Source organism: Typopeltis vanoorti, chromosome 15 (assembly GCF_054136105.1).
Source record: "Typopeltis vanoorti isolate ZY-2024b chromosome 15, IOZ_Tvanoo_1.0, whole genome shotgun sequence".
Taxonomy (NCBI): Eukaryota; Metazoa; Arthropoda; class Arachnida; order Uropygi; family Thelyphonidae; genus Typopeltis; species Typopeltis vanoorti.
In genome coordinates, this window is record NC_143563.1 from 54316317 (window position 1) to 54340456 (window position 24140).

Here is a 24140-nt window from a genome sequence, read left to right on the forward strand (position 1 = left end):
GGGGGGAGCCTTGTTTAACCGGGCGACGCCGCAGCCAGCATAAAATTTTGTCATGTTGTACCATCATTTTCTATATTGGTTTAAGCCAATAAGAATACAATTTGGTCGGCTAAATCCCAAATTGCCAGCCCATCCTCGTTCGTTAATTATCCAGGTAGATACCCAACAGGGTGCACAATGAGAAGGTGAGGATTGGACATTAGGTCAGAAGCCCAGGTCGGTTCTCTGCATTCCTTTAAAGGCTATGTGGAGGTCTTCTCTCAGTTATACAGCTTGGACCCTTAAGCACCCCTGGGAAACTTTGCATCCCAGTTAAATCCCGAATAAAATGCTTAAGGGGATTAGATCAAATTAAGCCTTTCATTCCAGATTTAACATATTCTGTGTGGTTTATCATTATTATTGAAAGTTCCTGTGGATAAGTTCATTTACTTTTAGTAGTAAATGTATTGTGAACTATGATGGAAAGGGAAACCATACAAGGTCATTTGTGCACCTGACATCTTCATAATAATAAAAACTGGAATATTCCAAAATTATGTTGTTAGTGTTCATCACTAGAAATTTAAAGAGATTATGAAATAAATCATTAATATATTTGAATTCCTACTTTAACAGAGACTGAATATAAATGAAGTAAGGAAGCTGAATGTACAAGTATGGATTGTCATTTTTTATGTGTAGATGAGCACAAGAAAATTTGCTTATGGTATTTCTATTCTATGTTTTTCGATTCTATTTCATGCTGATAAATGGGGACATCAATTTAATGCAGCTTAATGCAAGGTCTTGAAATTTGGAATCCTTGGATGGGAGGTTGCATACTCTAATGGTGGGTCTCCATTAGAAGAAGTGGATGAGACAAGGGATCTTGTAGTGATTGTTGATAAAAATTTGAACTTTAGGTCACATATTGGTAAGATAGCAATCCTAGGGGATTACTACAATACTAAGGACTTTGTTCAGTAGAGATAAAAGTGGTGATTCCATTGTATAAGGCCCTCTAGCTTATTATGCCCAAATCTGGTCACAGGTATTTGAAGAGATAAATTAACTTTGGAGAGAGGGTATAGACATGGATAACAAAATGATGTTATGAGGATAGACTGAGGGCATGTAAGCTACAGAGTTTGGTGGATATAAGATGAAGAGTTGACATGATTGAGATATTTAAATGTTAACTGTTGAGAGGTATTTATAGAATTGACACGATAGATTTTTCATATAGTGGAACGAGGATAAGAAGCCATTCCTGGAACTTGCAAAAGGAAGTGGTGAGTAAGAGAGTGAGAAGTCAATTTTTTCATAGAGGATGGTTGGACCATGTAATTCATGGCTTGATAGTGGTGAATGTGCAGATGTTAAATGGATATAAGGAGTGGATGATAGATTTTGTGTTGTCTAGCATGGGCCTCCTGCGATGAATCTTATGACTCCGTGGTGGTCCAGAATAATATTTCCCTTAGGAAAGAAACCTACATCAGTTCACATTGCTCATTAATTGCTTTAGAAAGCATTTAACAAGATTGGTCAAATTTACTATTGACTGTGTATGTTTGATTACTGATTGGATTAATAATTTTTAATTTTTATAACTAATGTTAGAAAATTGACTCATAAATTTTAATGTGTATGTACACACACACACATACACACACTTTGATAATAAAATGCTGAAAGGATATCTTAGTCGTAGTCATTTAAATGTCTGAAAATCTAATCTTACATTTCAAGCATGTAGCATATCTTTCCATCCAAAGGGCTTCATCTATACAAAATGAAACACCATATAGATGGCCCTGAGAATAAGAATTTTAGTTGAAAAGGAGAAACTACCAGAAAGTCACTTTTCTAAACTGTTATCTGTAAACCATTTTTCATTTGGGGAGACTGATCTTTTTAATCTCAGTGCTCATAAAACTCAATCTCCTTTTCTTTTCCTTCCAGAAAAAAATAAAAAAGAAAAGTGGAGACTTCTGTTCTTAGGATAAGTGTAAACCCCAATCTTTCATGGCATAAAGATATTATAAATATTGCCCCTCAAGTATCCAAGAAATTAGATTTTCTCCTTTGCTTGAGGTATTACTTTATCTCTGAACTATTAACTGTATAAGTCACACATCCATCCAGTCATTGAATACCACTCTCAAGGAAATTAACAATGGATACTATATATTAATTAGAAAAAACTTAATTGATATTTCTAATATTTCTTCTTCTTCCTTTCCTCCTCTTTTACCCTGAGGTGGCGAGGATTTCTGTTCATTTAACCTTGACCATATCTCGAGGATAAGGTGGTTAGCCCTATGCCTCCCGGTGTGTCCTGTGTCTGTAGATGTGTATTGTTCACGGGCCGGTTTGCCTGTTCTGGGGGACGAAAAACCTGAGTTTCCAGGTGAAAAAAAAACCCTACCTCCATCTGAGACTGGCTAACTCACCTTTGGTCGAAAGAGGCCAGATAAAGGTTCCTCACTTCACTGATGGGAATCGAGCCCGGATCTTTCCATCCAAAGGGCTTCATCTATACTGACTGAGCTATGGAGGCTCCAGTTTCTAATATTTCAGCAAATTCAAATAGCCACCATAAGGGAACAATGAACAAATTGATGTATGCACACAGGCACTACGTATGGTAATTATCGCCTAAGACGAAACAATAAAGGTAAGTTCCAAATCCTAAATAGTGTCCCCTCATGATCTGGGATAAGTATTCTTGGCAGTTAGGCTGAAGCTTTCAGAATGGGTGCTTCCCAGATTTGAGACAGTTTTATAAAATGAAATGTAATTGAGGTCTGTTAAATTCCTTAAGGCTGAAACAGATTCCAGGATTAGTCTTTCATATCTGAATTACCTTCCCTATCCTATCCTAACACCTGTCATGCATACTCTAGCCGCTGCTCTATAACCTAAGGAAGACCACTCTTGCAACATCATTGGTAGAATCATTGGGTTAATCCCATTGAGGCCACCAATCCAACACAATTCAATGAGTCCATCATCATTAGAGTCAGACAAGAAGGTTCCCAACAATTGCTGTGCAAGCAAAGTTAAAAGAACTTCACCTGCACACCACCTCCTTGCGGCTCTAATTATGTCATCACTAGAGAGGCATTCCGTATGCCCTGTATGAAGGTATACTGTGTGGGGTGGCAAGTTCCCACTCATTCAATATAGAAGAGAGAGTATTAGGTTGATTAATGACCCGTCTCTCATGTTGTGCTTTTGTTCATTAGAATTGTCATTGATCATGCCACCACTCTCGTCTGAAAGTGATAAAACCTGCTATTTTTTTGTAATTAAATAAACGATAGCCTTGAAGCTTCCTCGAAAAATGTTTACATTTTTTCAGGAAAATTTTATGACTGCAACAACAGTTTTTTTATTTTTTTTTTTATTTATTTATTTTTTTTTTTTCCGTCACATCAGGGTAACTGCTTGTTTATTAATTTGTTCTGGCTTCTTATAACTGTTAGAACTCAATTGTTCATTCTCAAGATCTGCTTCAATAAGGACTTTATTTTCATTCTATGTATATGTACATATTTGTTTATTCAATATAGATGCTGAAGCATTATTTTTTAGAAGTGGAAAAACTTTCTGAAGTGCTGGGTAAACAATTGTGGCTAGTTCTAACTCGTACATTAAATTCTGTTCGTAAAGAACCCCAAGTTATTGTTACAGCCCTCCGGATTATTGAAAGGGAGGAACATGCTGACTCTGTTGCCTTAGAAAAGCAATCCAAAACAGGATTTTTACCACCAGGAAGACCAAAGGAATGGAAAAAAAAGGCATTTGATGTTCTTAGAAAAGCTGTTCTAGAAAGGTATTCTAATAAACTGACACATTACAAATTTAAATTACTACAAAAATTTATTGGCTTTATCATTTTGTAATTGAAAATTAGTATAGATATATCTTATTTCCCTGAGGTATATTTACAAGCTTCTCATAAAAACATTGCTTGCTAATTTAAGATAATATTCAAGCACATATGTTTGTTTCTGTTTGGTGTAATTCATAACATTATGCTCTTACTAGAAAGATTTTAAAATGTTTGTCATTGTTGTAGACTTAGTTGGACTACATTATATGGTGCAACTACCGATAGTGTATTTGGCAACATGTTTTGTAGTTACTATGAGTGCTGTTACTTCTCAAAAAAAAAAAAGGGGGGGGTGGGGAGGAAATACTCAAATTATTTTTATTACATTAGTTGTAGAAATTATATACTTTTGCCTGCATTTATTTTATTCTCTTAGGGAAAATGAATTAAGGATGTGTAGTTTTGACTTTACCTGTCCTTCATCTTTGTTTGAACAGTACTATGTGTGTGTGTGTGTGTGTGTGTGTGTGTGTACTTTACACTAATTACAGTGTAAGTTTTGTCACAGTTGTGATTGTGATATTTTGCTGTTTCATTTTGTGACGTCTTACTGGCCAAATTCTTGATGACAGTGACATATTTTTTAAGAGTTAAGGAGTTAAGTCCTGTTTTGTGACATCACAAAAATAAATGCAGTTCAGTTTGGATGATTGATGATCTCTCTCTCTCTCACAGACTCTTCAGCTTCTGTCTCTAAGACAGTTTCTGCATTGTGTCTCTTTGATAGTTATTTCCATGGTCATTCATCAGCAGAACTAGCATCCATTATGCTCCCATTTCTGTTAAAACTACAGGAACACGAGCATCAGCTGCCCAACATCCATCCTTTTGTAGTTGAACTGCAAACTCACAGCCTTCTCCATGAAGTTTTTCCCTAAGGACTGCAACATCCAGCTCTTAAAGAAGAAGAATATCAGCTGATTTCTTTGTTCTTGACCCAGATGACAAATATGGCTTTATTTGCTATAGGCCTTGTGGCCTGACTAACATTTTTACTTGTATATGAAAAAATGTTCATGAATTCAGCGAAATGTGGACATAAATTTATTGCCAGCATACTAATAAATTATATTACAAAAAAAAAAAAAAAGTTATAAATTGTGATACATTTTTGGCAAAAGTTACAAATATCCGAAGGATGTAATTAAGGAATTAACATACAATGCTTACAGAAAACTATGTGGTAAGACATTTCAATATGGCATATGACCACTGCAAAGTGCAATGCAGCTCTCACAACATCGCACCATGCTTAGTGCCAAATGATTCAGAAGTTCTTGAAGCAAACAAAGCAAATTGACCAACCTTTGCTAGCAAAGGTTGGTCGATTGGTAGAGCCTCTGCTACTAATGGCTCATGCAAAAAAGTTAAGCAAATTTGAACATGGTTAGTAGTTGGAACAGGATCAATTGTTCAATGCTGTTGGCACACTTTCCCTCAATGAGTCTTTGGACTCCCTGGAGGTGTCACATAATAATAATAAACTGGTCCACTCCTCCTTCAGAGTAAGGAATAAGGCCTTGTTTGTTTTCTGGAAGGGAATTTCAAGCAGCAAATGCATCTCCCTATTGCTGCTTGAGATCTTTGAAGTGTGCTGGCTACTTGATTTGATTAATATCCTCGACCTCTAAAAGTATCCCCACTGCTTGTGTATGATATTGTGTGGCATTGTCATCCATAAAAATAAATTCTTCATCTGCAGTATACCACGGAACAATCAAACATGATGTTGAAGAGCTTTGTTGCAGTATCGTTCACCAGTCATAGTCCCTTTTTTTCCACCACTTGTAGCTCACTGTATCCATTAAGCATAATGCCTTCTCACATCATGATCCCAGCATTAGTGTCTATCCCTTTCAAGAACATTCTCGTGATAGTACCACTTTCATACCAGATCAAGTGTTGTCTAGAAGAAAGACTAAAACGACTCTCATCTGTAAAGAGTACATTAGCCCACTGATGCCTTTCTTCTCCAATTTTTATGGATAAAGCACCACTGAAAATGTGCTCTACAATGAGCTGTGGATAAATGGACACAGACTATAGGCCTTTTGGTGTATAGTCCTACTTGTTGCAGATGTCTTGCACAGTTTGTTGAGATATATGCATAACTGTGTTTGAATGGAGTAGATTTGAAAGCTGACCTGCCATGGTGCATCAATTACATTTTGCTGTTATAACAAAAATCTCTCTTCATGCTCCATAGTAGATTGAGGACAACTTCTTAGCAAACATCTAGTACACATTCCAGTGGTATGAAACACTGCACAGAGCCTGGATACAACACTATGTATATTACTGGCAGTATTAGTATTTCTGCAGCCTTCTGCAAGCTTTCCAATAATTCTTATGTGAAATCAATTTTTCAACTCTATTCCTTCACGAAAATGGCTTCCTCGAAATACAATTTGCTCAGTGCTGCTTTTTGTCTTTTATCCTGTCGAGTGCTACCATGTGATCCCTTGCATGATTCAGAAAGTTGAATGTGTATCTGCTTTCTATTCAAAATTGTCAGTTTTACAAATTGTTCACAAGTTGATTCATCTGAATTTGCAGTTGTAATCTTCGGAAATAGTATTCATCCTTAGGTTTTTGGACACCTGTGTATATAAAGTTTAAAATGTTTTATCTTATGTATTCGTTGTGCTTGATTCAAGAAAAAATGCAGCTAACTTCAGGCTACATGCAACTGCTTATATTACAATATGCACTTAATGTGAAAAACACAGATACATGCACATTGTATATATTATATTGAATGTACAGTTTTATGCATATATGGAAACATCTTCATGAACTAGCAAACTGAAAAATTTTTCAAGTTCACTTTCTGAAAGAAACAAGAAGGAAACAAATCTTCACATTCACATCTGGATTACAGAGCTCAGGTCTAGTCATCTGGGTTTCTTGGGAATGAGGAAGTGGAGAGTGTTTCCAGAGGCACGTGACCAAGATGCTGAGAGTGGCCTATGGAAATACTCCCCAAGGATAGATTGAGAGTTCATGGGTTGCATAAGTTGGTTGACAGGCAAAAAATCGAGGATATAATAGAAACATTTAAGTTGCTTAAAGGGTTTATAGGATTGATGCAAATTGAAGGGTATCTTTAGTGTAAATTCAAAATAAACTCAAAATTCCAAATGAATTTAAAAAACACCAGTAACATAACAAAGACACAACAATGAGAATATGTCAGCCACACATGAAGAGTAGAGTGACGTAGTCCAAACTGTTCTAAAGTCCTAAATGATATATGTTAAAAAAAATATTTAACATATATCAGCTTTTAACAGCTTTTATTTAGGGCCACAGCATATATATGACTGTTTATCTCCATGAACTGCCACAGATCTGCTTTTTGGCTGAAGTATAATAAATTTACAGGTGCAAAGAATATGATAGATCCCATGTAGGCCAAAGGGGTGAAGTATACACTCATGAGCAGTTGAATTAGAGATACTTGCCGTGTTGGCAAAATGGAGCTGTGGTTGCCCTGGCAAATGGAATAGTGCCACGTGATGGGGATGTCGTCAGACCTTGTACTGACTGTCTGAGTAATAGTCGAGCACAGAATGAGGAAGACTCGAGATCTCAGCAAATTCAATTGTGGCCAGATAGTCGGAGCCAGACGTATGGGGCACTCCATCTCCGAAGTCGTGCAGGCACTGAGCTTTTTATGGGCCACTGTGTCAAGAGTGTACCATGAGTTCATGGAATCAGGTAAAACCACAGCCACCAGGGAAAACTGCCATGGTGTACAACGTGTCAATGACAGGGGATGCCATCGGCTAACTCGGATGGTAACAGTGGATAGATGGGCTACAGTGCTGCAGATCACTCGCCAATTCAATGCTGGACAACAACGACGTGTGAGCAGCCACACCATCTAGAACCATCTCCTCACTATGGGGTACAGAAGCCACATCCCGACCAGGGTATCTCTGCTCACTGCACGTCACAAGGCACAACAATTAGCATGGGTGCAGGAACACCGCCATTGGACCCTCGATGCATGGAAAAAGGTTGCCTGGACTGATGAATCGAGGTACACGTTGGTACACGCCGATGGCAGGGTACGAGTGCGTCGGCAAGCACATGAAGCGATGGATCCCTCATGCCAGCAGGGTACAGTTCGGGCCGGTAGTGGTGGTATCTTCGTATGGGGACTGTTTACGTCGCATGAAATGCTCCCCCCCCAGTACATCTATCATTGTCCCTTACTGGCGAACAACATAGAGACCTGCTGTCAGATCATGTGCACCCATTTCAGCGCCTACAGCATGACAATGCACCAGCCCACCGCTCCCGAATTGTGGCCGAGTGGGTGGACGGACATGGGGATGCTTGGCTGGCCCCCCCGAGGTCCCCTGACTTCAATTGTATTTGAACACATCTGGGATGCTGTCGAGAGAGATATACGCACCCTGGACCCTGCTCTGACCAATATCCGTGCATTGTGAGAGGCTGTGCGGCGGTCATGGATCAGTTTGGCTCCCCAATGCTTCCAGTGCCTTGTGGAGTCCATGCCGCTTCGCATCGCTGCCGTCATCAAGGTGAAAGGGGGTGCTACCTGATACTAGACAGGTATCTCTAATTCAACTGCTCACGAGTGTATATTATATATAGAGCATTCCAGACATGCTCAATAGGATTAAGGTCAGGAGATATGTGCAATAGTTTCTTCTTGAAGATATTCGTCAACAAGCTTTGCTCAATGAGGACTAGCATAATAGTCTTGTAGGACAAATGTCTCCCTTATTGCATGTGATTGAACATAGGGATCCAGGACCTCATCTCTGTAAGTTGCAACATTCATAGTTCAGCTAGGCGATATATACTGGTTATTGTATCTACCCAACGAGATACCTTCCAAACTATCACACTACCTCCACCATAAGTGTCCCTTTCACAGATATCAGAGGGATAATAACATTTCCCTCTTTCTCCCTAGATCGGAGCATGCCTGATATTGCTTCAAACATTCTCTCTTGTGACATGGAGATAGGGACAAATAGACTACTGGTTACCTAGCATGCAGATCACCTTCATGAAGGCTTTTTGTGCCCATTGGAATCAGATATAAATGTTCCTGTAGCAGATGGGAGGTCAGATTGTAGCTGATTCTGGATAGCACTCCTGTCTTGCCGAGCAGATAATCAGAGCTGTCGGTCACCCACTGCATTATTAGCCCATTGCCTTCCTTCAGTATCTATGCTATTTCTGACTACTGGATTGGTTCCATGTCTGTGAACCGTGGAACATCTCGCATGTAATCATAAGGCTACCTCTGCCTAACTTTGGATGGCTCTTGTCATACGATAACTCACCATCTGAACTCATTGGTTAAATGATGTCTCACAGCCATATCCAAGAATGTTGCTAATATAAAATATCTTGATCTCACTCTACATACGAAATGGAAAACCACTCAAAAACACATGTTTTATTCTGTTGTTCATCATTTTCATATACCACTGACAGAGCACTCATTTGTATACAGTAAGACCAGTCTCGACATCACTTTTTACATAACATACCTAACTTTCATGTGTCTCCTCTCCCCTCCCCTCCCAGCTATTGCAATTTTTATCTTTGTTCCTTAATTTATGGAATCCACTGTATAAATAATGTTAGGACTTTTGAGCAGTTTTAACCATTCTGCTTTCTTTATTCATACATGGCTGGGATGCTACCTCTTTTATGTTGCATGTATCTTGTTTATTTCTGAATTCATACTAAAAATGTGTCTTTGATGCTTAGGCAAAAATTTTATTTGCATAAAATTCATTCCATGTGCTGGAATAAATGCAGCAGATATCAATAATTAAATAGAAGAATGCTATATTTCATCTCAGTCAGTGAGATGTTGTCAGGGAAACATTAAAATTGTAAAAACACAACAGAAAACAATAAATGAAAAAAAATTAGATTGAAAGCCTAAAGTCCTGTGAGGGACACCCACACCCCTCTATTGGGTTCTGTTGGCTAGCTTTAGTGGTTGGGCAAGAGGCCCAAGGATTAGTTTCCCAAATCTTGGGAAGTTTAACACAAACCATATTTATTGAGATTTGGTTGGCTTTTTAAATCTGCTGCTGTTGATTCTAAAAAAAAGTCATGTTTGTATTTGTTGTGATGAAGCATAGCAGGTTTTTTTTTTGTTTGTTTTGTTTCATTTGATCTTGTGCAAGGTATCCAAGGCATGGTCAGCTAGACCTGACTTGACCATACTTATGTTGGCACATGTATTTTTTATATTCTTCTAGGTTGCTAGCAGATCTCCCACTTTGGCCATTATATAAGTTGCTAGAACAAGGAACTTTGTTAACACCTGGAACAGAGAGAGAGAGAAGGTAGAGGATCCTTGGGAAGAGTGGAGAAGGGCACACATCTTCAGATGAGGTTTGAATATAATGCAGAGATTGTATTTATTTAGAGTTCTAGCTAGTTTTTCTAAGGAACCCTGAATATAAGGAACAATGATGACATTACTATAGTCTGTATATTGAGAAGGATGTAAAGAGATGGGAGGAAAAGTTAATTTGTTGATCTTTTTAGAATCTGGGTAGAACAGATTAGAGGCTCTGTTGACAAGGATTTTTGATAACACCATATTGCTGAGCATGGGGAGGATGGAAAAGTTTGTGTATCTACCTAGCTGTGTGGATAGATTTTCTATAAACTGTTGGGAAGATGTGTGATTAGAGTATCAAGAAAAGGCAGGATGTGTTCTTTTTATAGTGAATAGGTTGAGGAGTCTAATGCAGATAGAAGGTTTGAGAATAGCATTATTAAAACCATGTTTTTCCAAATGCTTCATACAGAAATTGGCTAGAGGATGAGAGAGGGAAGAGCCCATTACTGTACCCTTAGTCTGTTTATAAATGGTATCTTTCCAAGCGAAGTAGCCAGAATGGATGGTAAAATTAAAAATATCAGTAATATTGGGGAGGAGTGCATTTTTCAATAAATTTGAAGTATCAAAAAGAGGGTTAGTGATAAAAAAAAAAAAAGAGAGAGGTTTCATCAAAGCTCACCATAATGTTTATTTTTTAAAACTAAATTTTGAATTAAAGAATGACCAATAAGTGGGGTTAAGAATTTAGCTGACTATTTGGCTAACTTAAAGAGGGAGAAGAAGAATACAAGAAATTCATCTACTGCCATAAGTATGGTCAGTCAGGTCTAGCTGACTATGCCTTGGCACCTTGCACAAAATTAGATGGAAAAAAAAAAAAAAACTACTATGCTTTACCACAGCAGATGCAAATGTGAGGGTTTTTTTTTTAGAATCAGCAGCAGATTTAAAAACAACCAAATCTCAATAAATATGGTTGTGTTAAACTTCCCAAGATTTGGGAAACTTTAATTCTTAGGCCTCTCACCCAACATCTAAGACTAGCTGCAGCACCTGTGGAGGATGTCCCTCATAGGATACCCTTTAGACTTGAAGTCTAATTTTTTTTTCACTTATTCTTTTGTGCATTTTTGTTTGTGTTTTTACAATTTTAATATTGTTTCCCTGACAATGTCTCAGTGACTGAGGTGAAATATGGAATAGATTAAACTTATGTGTAATTATTTATGTTCTGTTCATTTAACCACTCAACCAATCAGGAAGCAACCATATGGCACAAATGGCAGAATCCTATTAAAATGAAGATATTAGGATGGAACCTGACATCATTAACATTTAGGAATGGGAATGCCCATCTAATCTGAGGTAGCATGGTCACTTAAAATTGGTGACAAAAGGCTGTCAAAGCATTTAAAAAGACCTAGAGAAAACTATGTCAGGGAGATTAATGCATTTGGTAATGCTTTAGAAGATGAAATGTATAATCTGATGTTGGAGATCTGACATATCACGTATTAATTTGAAAGATATGATCATTGATAGTAAACTAATAATAATTTACTTTATCGGGAGACCATATTTGTGTGTATGTGTCCTTAAGACAAAAATGTTGGTGAACACTGCTATAGTAGTGTTCACACCTTTATCTCTTATCAGGGTATACATACCCTGATAAGAGATAAAGGTGTGTATTTCTTATTTTACAAATATTTCAGAAGTAATGATTCTGGTTTATTGAAACTTTTTAATTAGATCTTATACATGAAAACTGCATATAGCCCACTCTTGCAACTCAGATCTGTTCTGGTAATGTATTAAACGATGCTCTTTTTTTTAGAATTGAAGGAAATCAATTAGAAGAAAGGGCAAAAGATAAAATGTGGTTAGTACGTCATTTGGAAATCACCAGAGTGTTGGTAATTGAAGATCTGAAAATTGTTAAGGTTTGGAAAAGCTTTATGTTCATTCACTATAGTAATATGTAATTTTATTTAATATATTTATTTAATATAAGAATTAATAATATGTGATCTTCATTCTAGAGATATATGTAAAAAAAAAAATGTGATTTTGTTTGAAAGAAATTTAAATTAATGGTAACTACTTCTGTTTACTGTTATGCATCACAAGTTATAATCTTTATTTATATTTTCATGCTGTCAGGACATATTCAGAATATAAAAAAAAGTTATATAACTGAATTGTAAAACCTGCAATGATTTATCTCTACCAGATTGGTACTCTCCTTTGAATAAAATATTAAATTATCAACCTGATGCTTTGACATTCTAACTGGAGTAAATGTACATGGTGGAGTAGCTATTCTCTTGGGCAGTCATACTCCTTTCTATCATGTTCATCTTAATACTGCTCTGAAAGCAGTAGTGATTCTCCTCTCTGTGGAGTTTTTAATCATAGTATGCTCAATATATTTACTGCCAGGTTCTGAATTAAATGAAATGGAACTCAGTAATCTCACAATGCAACTGCTTCAGTTCATACTCCTAATGAGAGTGACTTTAATGGATATAGCACTCTGTGGGATAGCACCAGTATGAAAAGATGAAGTTGTATCATTGAGTGAATGCTCGACCACCATGACCACTCTGTTATTAATACCTTCTACCATATGCTTAACCACTCTACTCTACAATCGATCTTACAATCTGCTCCCCTGCCATTTATCCACTGCTCATATGGAATGTTGATGAAACATATATGGAAGCAATTATTTTCCTCTTATCAGCATTATGTTTTCACAGGAACCATGTCCTCCTACATGGATGCCCAATTGAAAAATGGACCAGGCTGACTGGAATACATTTTCCCATCTTGCAAAATCTAATACTGAAGCAGGCAACCAAACATAAGCAGTGAAGTATGTCACAGATTGTGACATATGTGGTGGCTGCATGGACAATACATGCAGCCACCACAGCAATTCCAAAAACATCATCCCAATTTTCACTCCCTCCAAGCCTTGGTGGAACTGAAAGTGCCAAGCAGCAAAAAAAAGATCAAGATAGAGCATGGGATATATTTGGTAGATATCCTACCACAACAAACTTAATAGCATTTAAATATGCCTAGGCCAAAGTACATTATGCAACATGTCAGAGTCAAAAAACAATCCTGGGTTAAGTTTACATCATCAATTAATCAAACAACTAGTGCAAAAACAGTGTGGGATAAAATGTGAGAGATAAAAGCTAGATGCAGAACACCGTTTGTCTACCTGTGTTGTTGCTGATCCCAATATTGCAGACACCTTTGGGAGAAAACTTCGCCAGGATCTCAGCAACAGTTTTCTATCCTCCTGATTTTTTAATTTTGAAAGAACAACGAGAGAAACAGTGGATAAGCTTTAACACCAAAGGGATTGAGCCTTACAATCAGCCATTTGTTAAAGGGGAACTAAAAAGAGCACCTCTATCTCTCTCTCGCTCACACACACACACTAGCAGTGGGCCCTGATGACATTCATTATGAGATGATAAAACACCTCCCATTATTTTCTGTGGATCTCTCCTACTATACAGCAGAATTTTAATGGAGGAAGAGTTCTGGACTCTTGGCATGAGTTGATTGTCATTGCTATCCCAGAGAGCCAGGTAAGGATCCAGCCCAGCCAACAGTTATTATCTCATTGCTCTGACCAGGCTGTTTTTGTAAAGGTCTTGAGAAAAAATGGTAAACATGAGGCTTCTCTTGCACTTAGGAAGCAACAAACTTCTTTCCAACACACAGTGTGGTTTTTGTAGACAACGATGAACTTTGGACCATTTAGCCTGTTTAGAAACTTGTATAAGAGATGCTTTCCTGAAACAAGAACGTGGTTTCAGTGTTCTTCAACATAGAAAAAGCCTATGACACAGCAGCATCTTAAAAGACCTGTTTAATCTTGGTCTGAGGAGGGGGGGGGGCCCTTCTTGTTTTTATTAAGAACTTTCTGTCATAAAAAGAATAACATGTAAGAAAGTTTTAAAGCAAATAAAAGTTGAGCAGCTCTCAGATGTGAACTGTAGACTAAAATACACAAAGATTATTGAAGAAAAAAATGAAACAGTTTGAGAACAGGAACCAAACCTTGGAGATTCAGTGGCAAGCCTTGAAGAAAACCCTGATTGATTCAGCCAGAGAGGCATGTGAGGTAGTCTGCAAGGATAGAAAAATCAGAACTCCATGGTGGACACAGGAAGTTAAAGAGGCAGTGAAGGAAAAGAAGAAAGCATTTCAAAAGTTCCTGGCAAATAAGTCAGCTTTTGCTCTTAGAGAATACAGAGACAAATGTAAGAAAGAGAAACCCTGTGTAAAACTAGCTAAACAAAAGTCATGGCAAGGACATAGAAAATAAATATCAAGAAGGTGGTAAGATATTCTTGTGGAGGTTGTTGAAGAAGCTTAGAAATGGAGGAATGATAAAGGTGACATGAAAACAGGAGAAAAAGATATCCTTGAAGAGTGGAGTAATTAGTTTGAAAAATTGCTAAATGAAACAAGCAGTGATATTGCAGTGGTAAAAAACATTCGACAGGTATATAGTCAGGAATACATATCCATACTTGAAGTAGAAAAAAGCCATCAAAGGCTTGAAATGTAGAAAGGCAGCAGGGGTAGATGATATTCGACCAGAAATACTGAAGTATGGTGGTATAAAAGTCTTACAGTGACTGCACTGCATAGTTCAGAAAGCCTGGACAGAGGGACAAATTCCCGATGATTGGAGTAAAGCTCTAATAGTACCCATATATAAAAAGGGAAATAAAACTGAAATAGAGAATTACAGAGGTAGTTCCCTACTGAGTTTCTGACAAGATCTATGCATGTATACTTGAGAAACGGTTGAGAAGAATTGTGGAAGAAAAGCTTGGCGAAGAACAAGCTGGATTCTGGCCAAATAGAGGGTGTCAGGATCAGATCTACAACAAATAGTTGAGAAAGCATGGGAATATAACAAAGATCTGTATTTAAGTTTTGTAGACCTACAAAAGGCTTATGACAAGGTGCCAGGAGAGAAGCTATTCAAAATGCTACAGTTGTATGGTGTCAGTGGGGCATTATATCAAACAATACTCAGTCTTTATTTGAGTTGTAAGTCAGCAATTAGAATTGAAGGAAGTACACAGGAAGATGGTTTAATGTTAAATCTGGTGTGAGACAAGGATGTACATTATCCCCTTTGTTATTTATTATCTATATGGATCACATTATGAAGGAAAGTGGTATTAAACATGATATGAGAATTGGCGATGTTAATGTCAGCTCTTTGCTTTATGCGGACGATGTTATACTTCTAAATAAATCTGCTACAAGTTTGCAAGATTCCCTGACTAAATTGAATAACTTAGTCAGGGAATCTTGTAATAGATATGGTATGAAGGTCAGCATTAAAAAGACAAAGACCAATGAAAATAGGTAGAATTGTTGAAAATGTCAACTGTGTTGTGAATGGGAACCTGTGTAACAAGTAAAACATTTCAGCTACTTAGGCACGATTTTTAGTGAAGATGGTAAATTAAATGTGGAAATAGACAACAGAATCAACAAAGCTGGTATGGTATGAAGCTAGTTATCTCAGTCATATCATCAAGAATAGGGGGATTCCTCAAAGTCTCTGTTTTAAGAGAGCTTCACTTTACAACAAATAGTTGAGAAAGCATGGGAATATAACAAATATCTGTATTGAAGTTTTTTCGATCTGGAAAAGGCATATGACAAGGTGCCAAGAGAGAAGCTATTCAATACGCTACAGTTATATGGTGTCAATGTGGCATTATATCAAGCAATACTTTGTCTTTATTTGAGTTGACCTTCGCTATTCAAGTGAACTCAATTACTGAACAGCTTCCTCCCACAGTATGCCTTTATGTCAATGACTTCACAGTTTACCCTCACTCCTGCAATATGAGGTCATTGGTAGATAACTTAAACAAGCAGTTGATCATGTCTCTTCATGGGGTCTTTGTCATAGGTTCAGGTTATCTGCAAAAAAAACTGTACACTTTTGCCAGAAACTCACTGTCCATCCTGATCCCGATTTAAGAATGGGACAAACTATTATCCCTGTAGTTCTAGAGGCCAAGTTGTTGGGATTCATCTTTGATAGAAAGCTAACTTTCTTTACACACGTTTGTCATCTTTGGAATAAGTACAAAAAAAAGCATAGAATATCCTGTGTACGCTATCCTCTACTGCGGGGTTTCCCAAACTGTGTCCTGCAGAAGGTGAATAAGTGTTCTGCGAGAACTCCTGGAATTTGTCATTTTAGTTTTCTAAGCCTTTTTCTTGAATAAATATTTTATAGTGGAAATACTCTGAGCAGAATAATATTCGCAAATATGTCGAAAAGCTCAGATCCAGAATGTCTAATAACATCTGTGTATCGTTAATTTTCACACATTGAAACCTTTCAATATTTGGGAAAGGGAATACCGCTGTTTATGACCGGTCATAAAAATTGCCTGCAAGCGGATTATAACAATAGGTGGTGTATCCTCTGTTCTCAAAACTGAAGTAAATGACATCTGTATAACAGATGTCAATGACCAAGCAGTATATTTTTAAACATGGAAATATTCATGAATTATTGTTAATTTTCACACATCGAAATCTTTCAACAATTGGGAAAGAGAATACCGCTGTTTATGACTGATCATAAAAATTGCCTGCAAGCCAATTACAACAATGAGCGGCATATCCTCTGCTCTCAAAACTAAAAGAAATAACATCTGTGTTGCAAATCTTCATGACCAATCAGCAAGGAAGTATGAAGAAAATTTTTCCACAAAAATTGAAGATCAAGGTAGTCTGTATCCTGTTCTCAAATCTAGTAATACTGAATACTTTCTTTGCCAGTTCGTATTGTAGGGTGAAAGTTTTGAAACCGTAGTGCCGTGATTTTTTAAAAGTAATAGGCCTGCAGATTTAAATTTTAATATGAATAAGAGACAAGGGACTTTGTTTAATTTTGGTATTAAGAAATCTCTTATTGAAGGTGCTTGTGACGCAACAGATAGTGAGTCATCCACTACCAGCCTACAAAGCGATCTCCAGGATGTACAAAAGGAGGGGAAAACTACCAGCACACAGGAGAAAAAGTCTGCATTCACTCATAAGTACTTATAATATTATAAATTTTTGGCAATCAGATGGGACATGTCAATGAAAATCAGCACAAATTAATTTAATGATGTTGGCCGGGAAACTACAATATGCTACAAAATTTCGTTAGTCCAATGATTGATAACTGATTTAAATGTAAATTTATATTTGTCAGCATGTCACACCGTATACATAAGTGTACTAATACTCTTTATGATTATGCCATAATTAATTATTAATATTGTAATGTGTTAATAATCAATTATTAATTAATACATTACAAAATAACCAAGGTATTCTGTTAAAATTTCAGAATTTGTGAAGTGTTCCATTGTAGGAAAAGTTGGGGAAACACTTCTCTACTGAATGGGATGCTGATTGATGCTCCTTGCTCTGCATTTATCATATACTTGTATATTCAAAGCTTGATTATGGGTTCCAGGTTTACAGTTCTGCAAGGGAGTATGCTCCAATGATTGGACTTGATCCATCATTAGAGTATCTGATTAGCTACTGGTGCTTTTTTGGGAATTCATCTTTGATAGAAAGCTAATTTTCTTTAGACACATTTGTCATCTCTGGGATAAGTGCAAAAAAAAATAACATTGAACATCCTCTGCACTGAATCATCTACTGAATGGAATGCTGATCAATATTCTCTGCTCTGCATTTATTTTGCACTTGTACGTAAACTTGATTATGAGTCCCAAGTTTACAGTTCTGCAAGGGGAGCATGCTCTGGTGATTGGATCCAATCCATCATCAGAGTTTCCAATTAGACACCAATGCTTTTTGTGCATTACCCATTCAAAGTCTTTATGTTGAATTAAAATGAACCTTGTCCCCAACTCTCTATTACTTAGATCAGTGTTTATCAAAGTGTGGTATGTGTACCCCTGGGGGGGGGTACGCGAAAGGTCTTCAGGGGGTACATGGCAATTTTCGGCTTTGCATCATTAATGCATGGAATCATTATTAAGAAAAAAAAAGAATTATTTTAAACATATATATTTCTCAATAAATTATGTATTTGCCTGCGTATAGGACACCCCCCCCCTTTTTTTACACATTTTTTAGGAAAAAAACTTTATCACTGAATATTATAATGAATTTACAGTATTTCAAATATAAAGTAATAAGTAGGTCTACTTTCAACAAATACCTAATCCAACTAGGAAAGAGTACCCACCTTTTAATCATCAAAACCCAGAAATTCATCTCCAGAGCTAAATGAAGAGACACTTGAAACCTCTTCTGAATCAGAATCTGAGTCCTAATACAACAAATTGTCCTCTGTACCATCCAGTGCATTACTAATTCCACACTTCTTCTTCCTGATGGCATAACCTCAAAATCTGAAGACTGCATCCAGCTGTTCCACTTCTTCTTCATAAATCCCTTAAATGGTTTATTAATACAGACATCTAAAGGTTGAAGCTGACTGGTTAGATCTCCTGGAATTACAACTAACTGAATTTTCAATTCCTTGAGTTTATTTGTGACATTGTCTGTTCTGTAAGAATGAAATTGATCCCATACTAGCATGGCCGCCTTCTTCAATGGTCCACCAGGGCACCTAGACCAAATTTTATCTTTCCATAACTTTATTCCTCCTCCATCCATCCAGCCTTTTGCATGAGCATGTACAAACACTCCTTTAAACAGTTTTTCTTTGGGTTGCGTCTTCCTTTTAAAAATCAATAGTGGCAGCAATTTTGTCCTATCAGCACAGTAGGATAAAACAACTGTGTAGCGAGTTTTTTCGTGCCCCAAAGTTTTAATAGTAACGCTTTTAGTGCCCTTGAAATCTACAGTTTTGTTTGAGGGCACATCAAAAGTCAGCGGAACTTCATCCATGTTTCCTATTTTCGCAAGTTCAAAATTTTTTTGTTTTCTTGCGTTAATGACGAATCGATGAAATTTAATCATTTTTTCTTCATGTTCAGCTGACATCTTTTGTGATATTTTTGTTTTAGTCTGCATACATAGCTGGTTTCTCTTCATGAATCTTGAACACCATGATGTTGATCCAGTAAAGTTGGCGATCCCTCTGTTAGTGGCTATCGCTTTCGCTTGATGAATAATCATTTTTGTAGACACTGAAAGTCACGCTTTTCTATGGTCTAAAATCCAAGTATTCAGTTCTGCCTCAAGTTCTGGCCATTTTGCATTTCCACTTCATAGGTTATGTTTACTGTCAGTTGCTTTTTTTAAATCCTCTTCCTGATTATGCCAAGTTCTTATCATTTTCTCAGTAGTGGGTGGTCCGAAATGCCTCTCTGCAGCCCTATTTCCATGTTCTTTAGCATACACAATCACACGTAGCTTGTATGCAATATTGTAACAAATTGTGACAAATCAAGAAATATTGTAATACAATATTGTAACAAATCAAGAAATTGTGAGAAAATTTAACGGAAGAAATTTATCACCGTTCACAACTGCGACAACAATTGAAAAGTTTAAATGAACAGGACACAACTGTGATCGTCGATGACAGCGCATCCACTATGACTCTACGACTTAGTGTTTCTCAAAGTTAGTACGCGTACCCCTGGCGTGTCCTGTGAAAGGTCTTCAGGTGGTCGTGGCAATTTTCGGCTATGCATCTTTAACGCATAGAATAAAATTCAATGTATCCTTGAAGTTTGAGATCGTAAAACGTTCCTATTGTATCACTGAATAAGGTACAGAGACATCTGCAGGCTGCACAATATGTTTCTCAACAAACAGTGCAATTAGAGACAATTGGGATAAAAATGGCACTAACTACTGAATCACATGTCCCCCTCCCACAGAAAATGCTGTATGACTCAAGCAAAACTATATGTTGCCGGTGTAACATATGGTTTTGTTTGAGTGAACGTGTTAAAACAAAGAAATATATAGTGAATGTGTATCAGATATTATATAAGGAATTCAGTTGAAGAGAATTAGCATTTCAACTCAACTGTCGGCTTGTCTTTGTCATTTAGTAGCACGATCTTTTGTTAATACTGCACCAATTATATGAACCCGGATGTCTGACCTTTGAGAAACACTGTGTGTAACTGGAATGCTCTCACACACACTGCAAGGAAGCAATAAAAAAATCGCGTAACTTGGAACAGAGAAAATTTCCAGAAATGAAAATAAAAAAAAAACCGAGTAGCATCGTATAAGACGCACCCTGTTTTTTTTTTTTTTTTCAGACCTATTTTCAAAGAAAAAAGTGCGTCTTATACGCCAGCAAATACGGTATACTCTCCTACCCAAATTGCGAGTTACTATCGCCAGGACGTTCATGTCGTGGCGATAGTAACTCGCTCCCTGTGGTAAACAACACACCCTCCCCAACAGCATCACTATACTGAAGACTCAAGAAAAAACAAGTAGTTTTTATTGTATCACTGGATAAGGTACAGAGACATTTGCAGTCTGTGTAATATAATTCTCAACAAATAGTGCAATTAGAGACAACTGGGATAAAAACGGCACTAACTAATGAATCAAATCTCCCCTCCAACATAAACTGCTGTATAGACTCGAGCAAACCTATATGTTGCGCAGGCAACATACGGTTTTGCTTGACACCACCCCGTCATGAACGTGTTAAAACTAAGAAATATATAGTGAATGTGTTTCAGATATTATGGAATTCGGTTGAAGAGAATTAGCATTTCAACTCAACTGTTGACTTGCTTTTGTCTTTGGTTCACTCGATCTTTTGTTAATACTGCACCAATGATATGCACTTCTTCATAGCTGCACTATCTCTACTGGCCTAACATTGCTGTCTGTTTCGTGCTCTGCTTTTACTTCTCATAGTCATTTGTGAAGGGTTGTTCGTTGCATATCTCAAGTCTTGTAAATTACTGGTAATTTTTGCTTGAAATAATGAGAAAGAAAATGAAGCTATTTGGGTTGATGACGCACACAAGGAAACTGTTCTCGATGCCAAAAGTAGCGATAGCGAATAGGAGCTTCTTAGTAAGTCGCACCATTTTCAGTTTTTTTCTGAAAACTTTAGTTTCCGAAAATTGCTGCATATATCTCGCACCACGATTTTGTAGTTTTAATTTTTAAAAAAAAAAGTGCACGTTATATTCGAGTAAATACGGTAATTTTTTTTAGTTTTTAAATTCTTAAGTATGAATCATTGGTTAATATATCATTGGTTAATTAATCATTGGTTATAAATCCATTGACTGGATTTATAAAATGCACAAAAGCACAATATAGCAAATACAAGTAGCTGTAAGCAACAAGAAAAGGTTGATATTGTATCTGGATCAAATGAAATTGATAAGAAAGTGTCATCTGACATCTCTAGAGAACCATATAGGAAGAAGATGAAAAATCTTCATAAGTAATCTCCATTTTGAATCGAAAAATAATGGTTACAAAGACAAACCTGTAGAATTTTTTTCAAATAAATTAAAATTTAAAAGAATCTCAAAAAATGATTTTGATCATGTCGGGAGGTGAAAATATGAAGGTTATAGAAGCTTCATCTCATGTGTCACTATTAATAGCAAAAAGTGGTGCAGCGGAAACAATTAGTGAAACTTTGGTCAAGCCTGCAGCAAAAATAATAGCAGAAATTACAATCGGAGATAATGCAAAATGTCTTTAATCTGATTTGCCTTTCAAATAGTACTGTTCATCAAAGAATCACTGAAATTGCTGAAAATATAAAACAAACATTATTATCCAATATACATAAGAGTCGTTATTATGCAGGTCGATAAATCCACCAACATTACAAATTTTGCAATATCTTCTAGTGTTCGGTGGGTACAAAAAAAATCAAAATCTTCATTATCACCTTATATATTGTCAATCCTTGCCAGAACATACAACAGAAGAAGAAATATTCAACAATATATATAGATTTTTGCATCAAAACAAGCTTGATTGGAAACGTTGTGTTGGAATAAGCATAGACGGAGCAAAATCCATGGTCAAATCTAAAAAAGGGCTTGTGTATGCAGCAGTTCTGACACATTGCTGAATACACAAGGAGGCTACACATATGATGTCTACGGACCTACGAAAAGTTCTGGATGAAGCTATAAAAATCATAAATTATATTAAAAGCCATTCTCTAAATGCCAGACTTTTCTCTCAGCTTTGCAAAGAAATGGGAAGTGATCATACGCAACTTCTTTTCCATACCAATGTTCGTTGGCTTTTTTGTGGAAAAGTCCTTACTTGTTTATATGAACTACAAATTTTTCTTGATGAAAGGTTTGAATTGAAAAAACATTTACATACGAAATGGCTCAGTCAAGTAGCATACCTGGCAGATATACTTACTGTATTAAATAATCTTAATTTGTCTTTACAAGGCAAGGAAATTTCTATGTTTCATGTCCAAGATAAAGTGAATGCCATATTGGCAAAGATGAAGTTATGGCAAAAGCAGGTTGGTAATGAAGAATTTGATGCATTTTCATCTCTTCATGAATTACTAGCAAGTTCAAATGAACAAACTGATAATGATGTGAAAATTAATATCATACAGCATTCACAAAGCTTATAAATGAATCTAGAAAAGTATTTCTCTGAATTGAACATTAATATTGACTGGATAAGCTAACCTTTAAATATCAACAAATCTATGCTAAAGAGTCTTTCTCAATAAAAGAACAACAACTTTTAGAACTAGCTTCTGATGGTTTCCTAAAAAATAAATAAAACGAGAATACGTTGTCATCATTTTGGCTACAAATACAAAAGAATTTCGGATAAAACTCTAAGGTTAATTTTTCCATTTCCAAGTTCATGTCTATGCGAAGTTGGATTTTCGACCCTTGTAGATATTAAGATGAAGAAGAGGAACCTCATTATAGATGTCAAACTGCATCTGAGATTGAAATTAACCACTACAGAGCCAAATTTTGCTGAAATTTTATCCCACCATAGGCAGTTTCTCTTCTCTCATTGATGATAAATTATTTAAATTAAGTAAAAATTTATAGTATCTTTATAAATTTTGTTCTGTTAAAAACAAATCATATATTTTGTTTACATGAACATGTAAATTTAAATAAAATAGACATTTACAATGAAATATACTTTATTTATTTATTTGTGTATTATTTTGATAAGGGGGTGCTTTGCAATAATGAAAATTTAAGAAAGGGTACTTGGATATCTGAAGTTTGAGAAATACTGACTTAGATGGAAACATTTATCTCTTAATTATGTCCTAAAAATATAGTCCCTTCCAGATCATCCTACATGCACTATTCTCTTTTCTCTACATTGGGAGGTCCTATATCATACACGTCAGATTGCCATCAGTCCTTTTGGTATGCGTGTTAAAGAATTTATGGAAATTTTTAACATGAATGTTGACAACATTACCTGCACCAAACAAAACAGCATTACTCCATGGCAGGCTTGCAACCTCTCACTTTGTGAACTACAGAAATCTTATAACTCTCATCTGTCTACCTTCAACTGTTCAACATACACAGAGCCCACTCTGATTTCTTTCCTCATCTATACTGATGGTTCAAGATCAGAGATCTCTGTTGGCTGTTCTACTGTGTTTCTTAACATTATAGTCTCCAACCAGATCCCACTCGATTGCAGTATCTATACAGCAGAGTTGCGTACTATTCAGCTTTCACTTGTGCATATCAAAGAAAATTCCTGTGTGAGATAAAAGTGAATAAACCAAAAGTTTATAATTTATACAGTCCTTTTGAGTTCTTTATAGGCAATACTCTTGGCAAAAAAGCACTCACAAACAAATTGCATGAGATTAAGCCTGAAATTAAGCACTGGCAGTCTAGTCAATGTAGAAACAGA

At 36.4% G+C, this 24140-nt stretch overlaps 1 protein-coding gene across 3 annotated transcripts in view; it reads left to right on the forward strand.

Annotated features, from left to right (window-relative positions):
* The window catches only part of Sec6 (Exocyst complex component Sec6), a 478173-nt gene that overhangs the window by 138687 nt on the left and 315346 nt on the right, over window positions 1–24140 (forward strand). For all 3 annotated transcript variants that reach the window (XM_090405049.1, XM_090405048.1, XM_090405050.1), the window contains exons 7-8: window positions 3561–3823; window positions 12076–12181. In XM_090405049.1, coding sequence (XP_090261175.1) covers window positions 3561–3823; window positions 12076–12181 — 369 coding nt within the window. The remainder of the gene's footprint in view (window positions 1–3560; window positions 3824–12075; window positions 12182–24140) is intronic.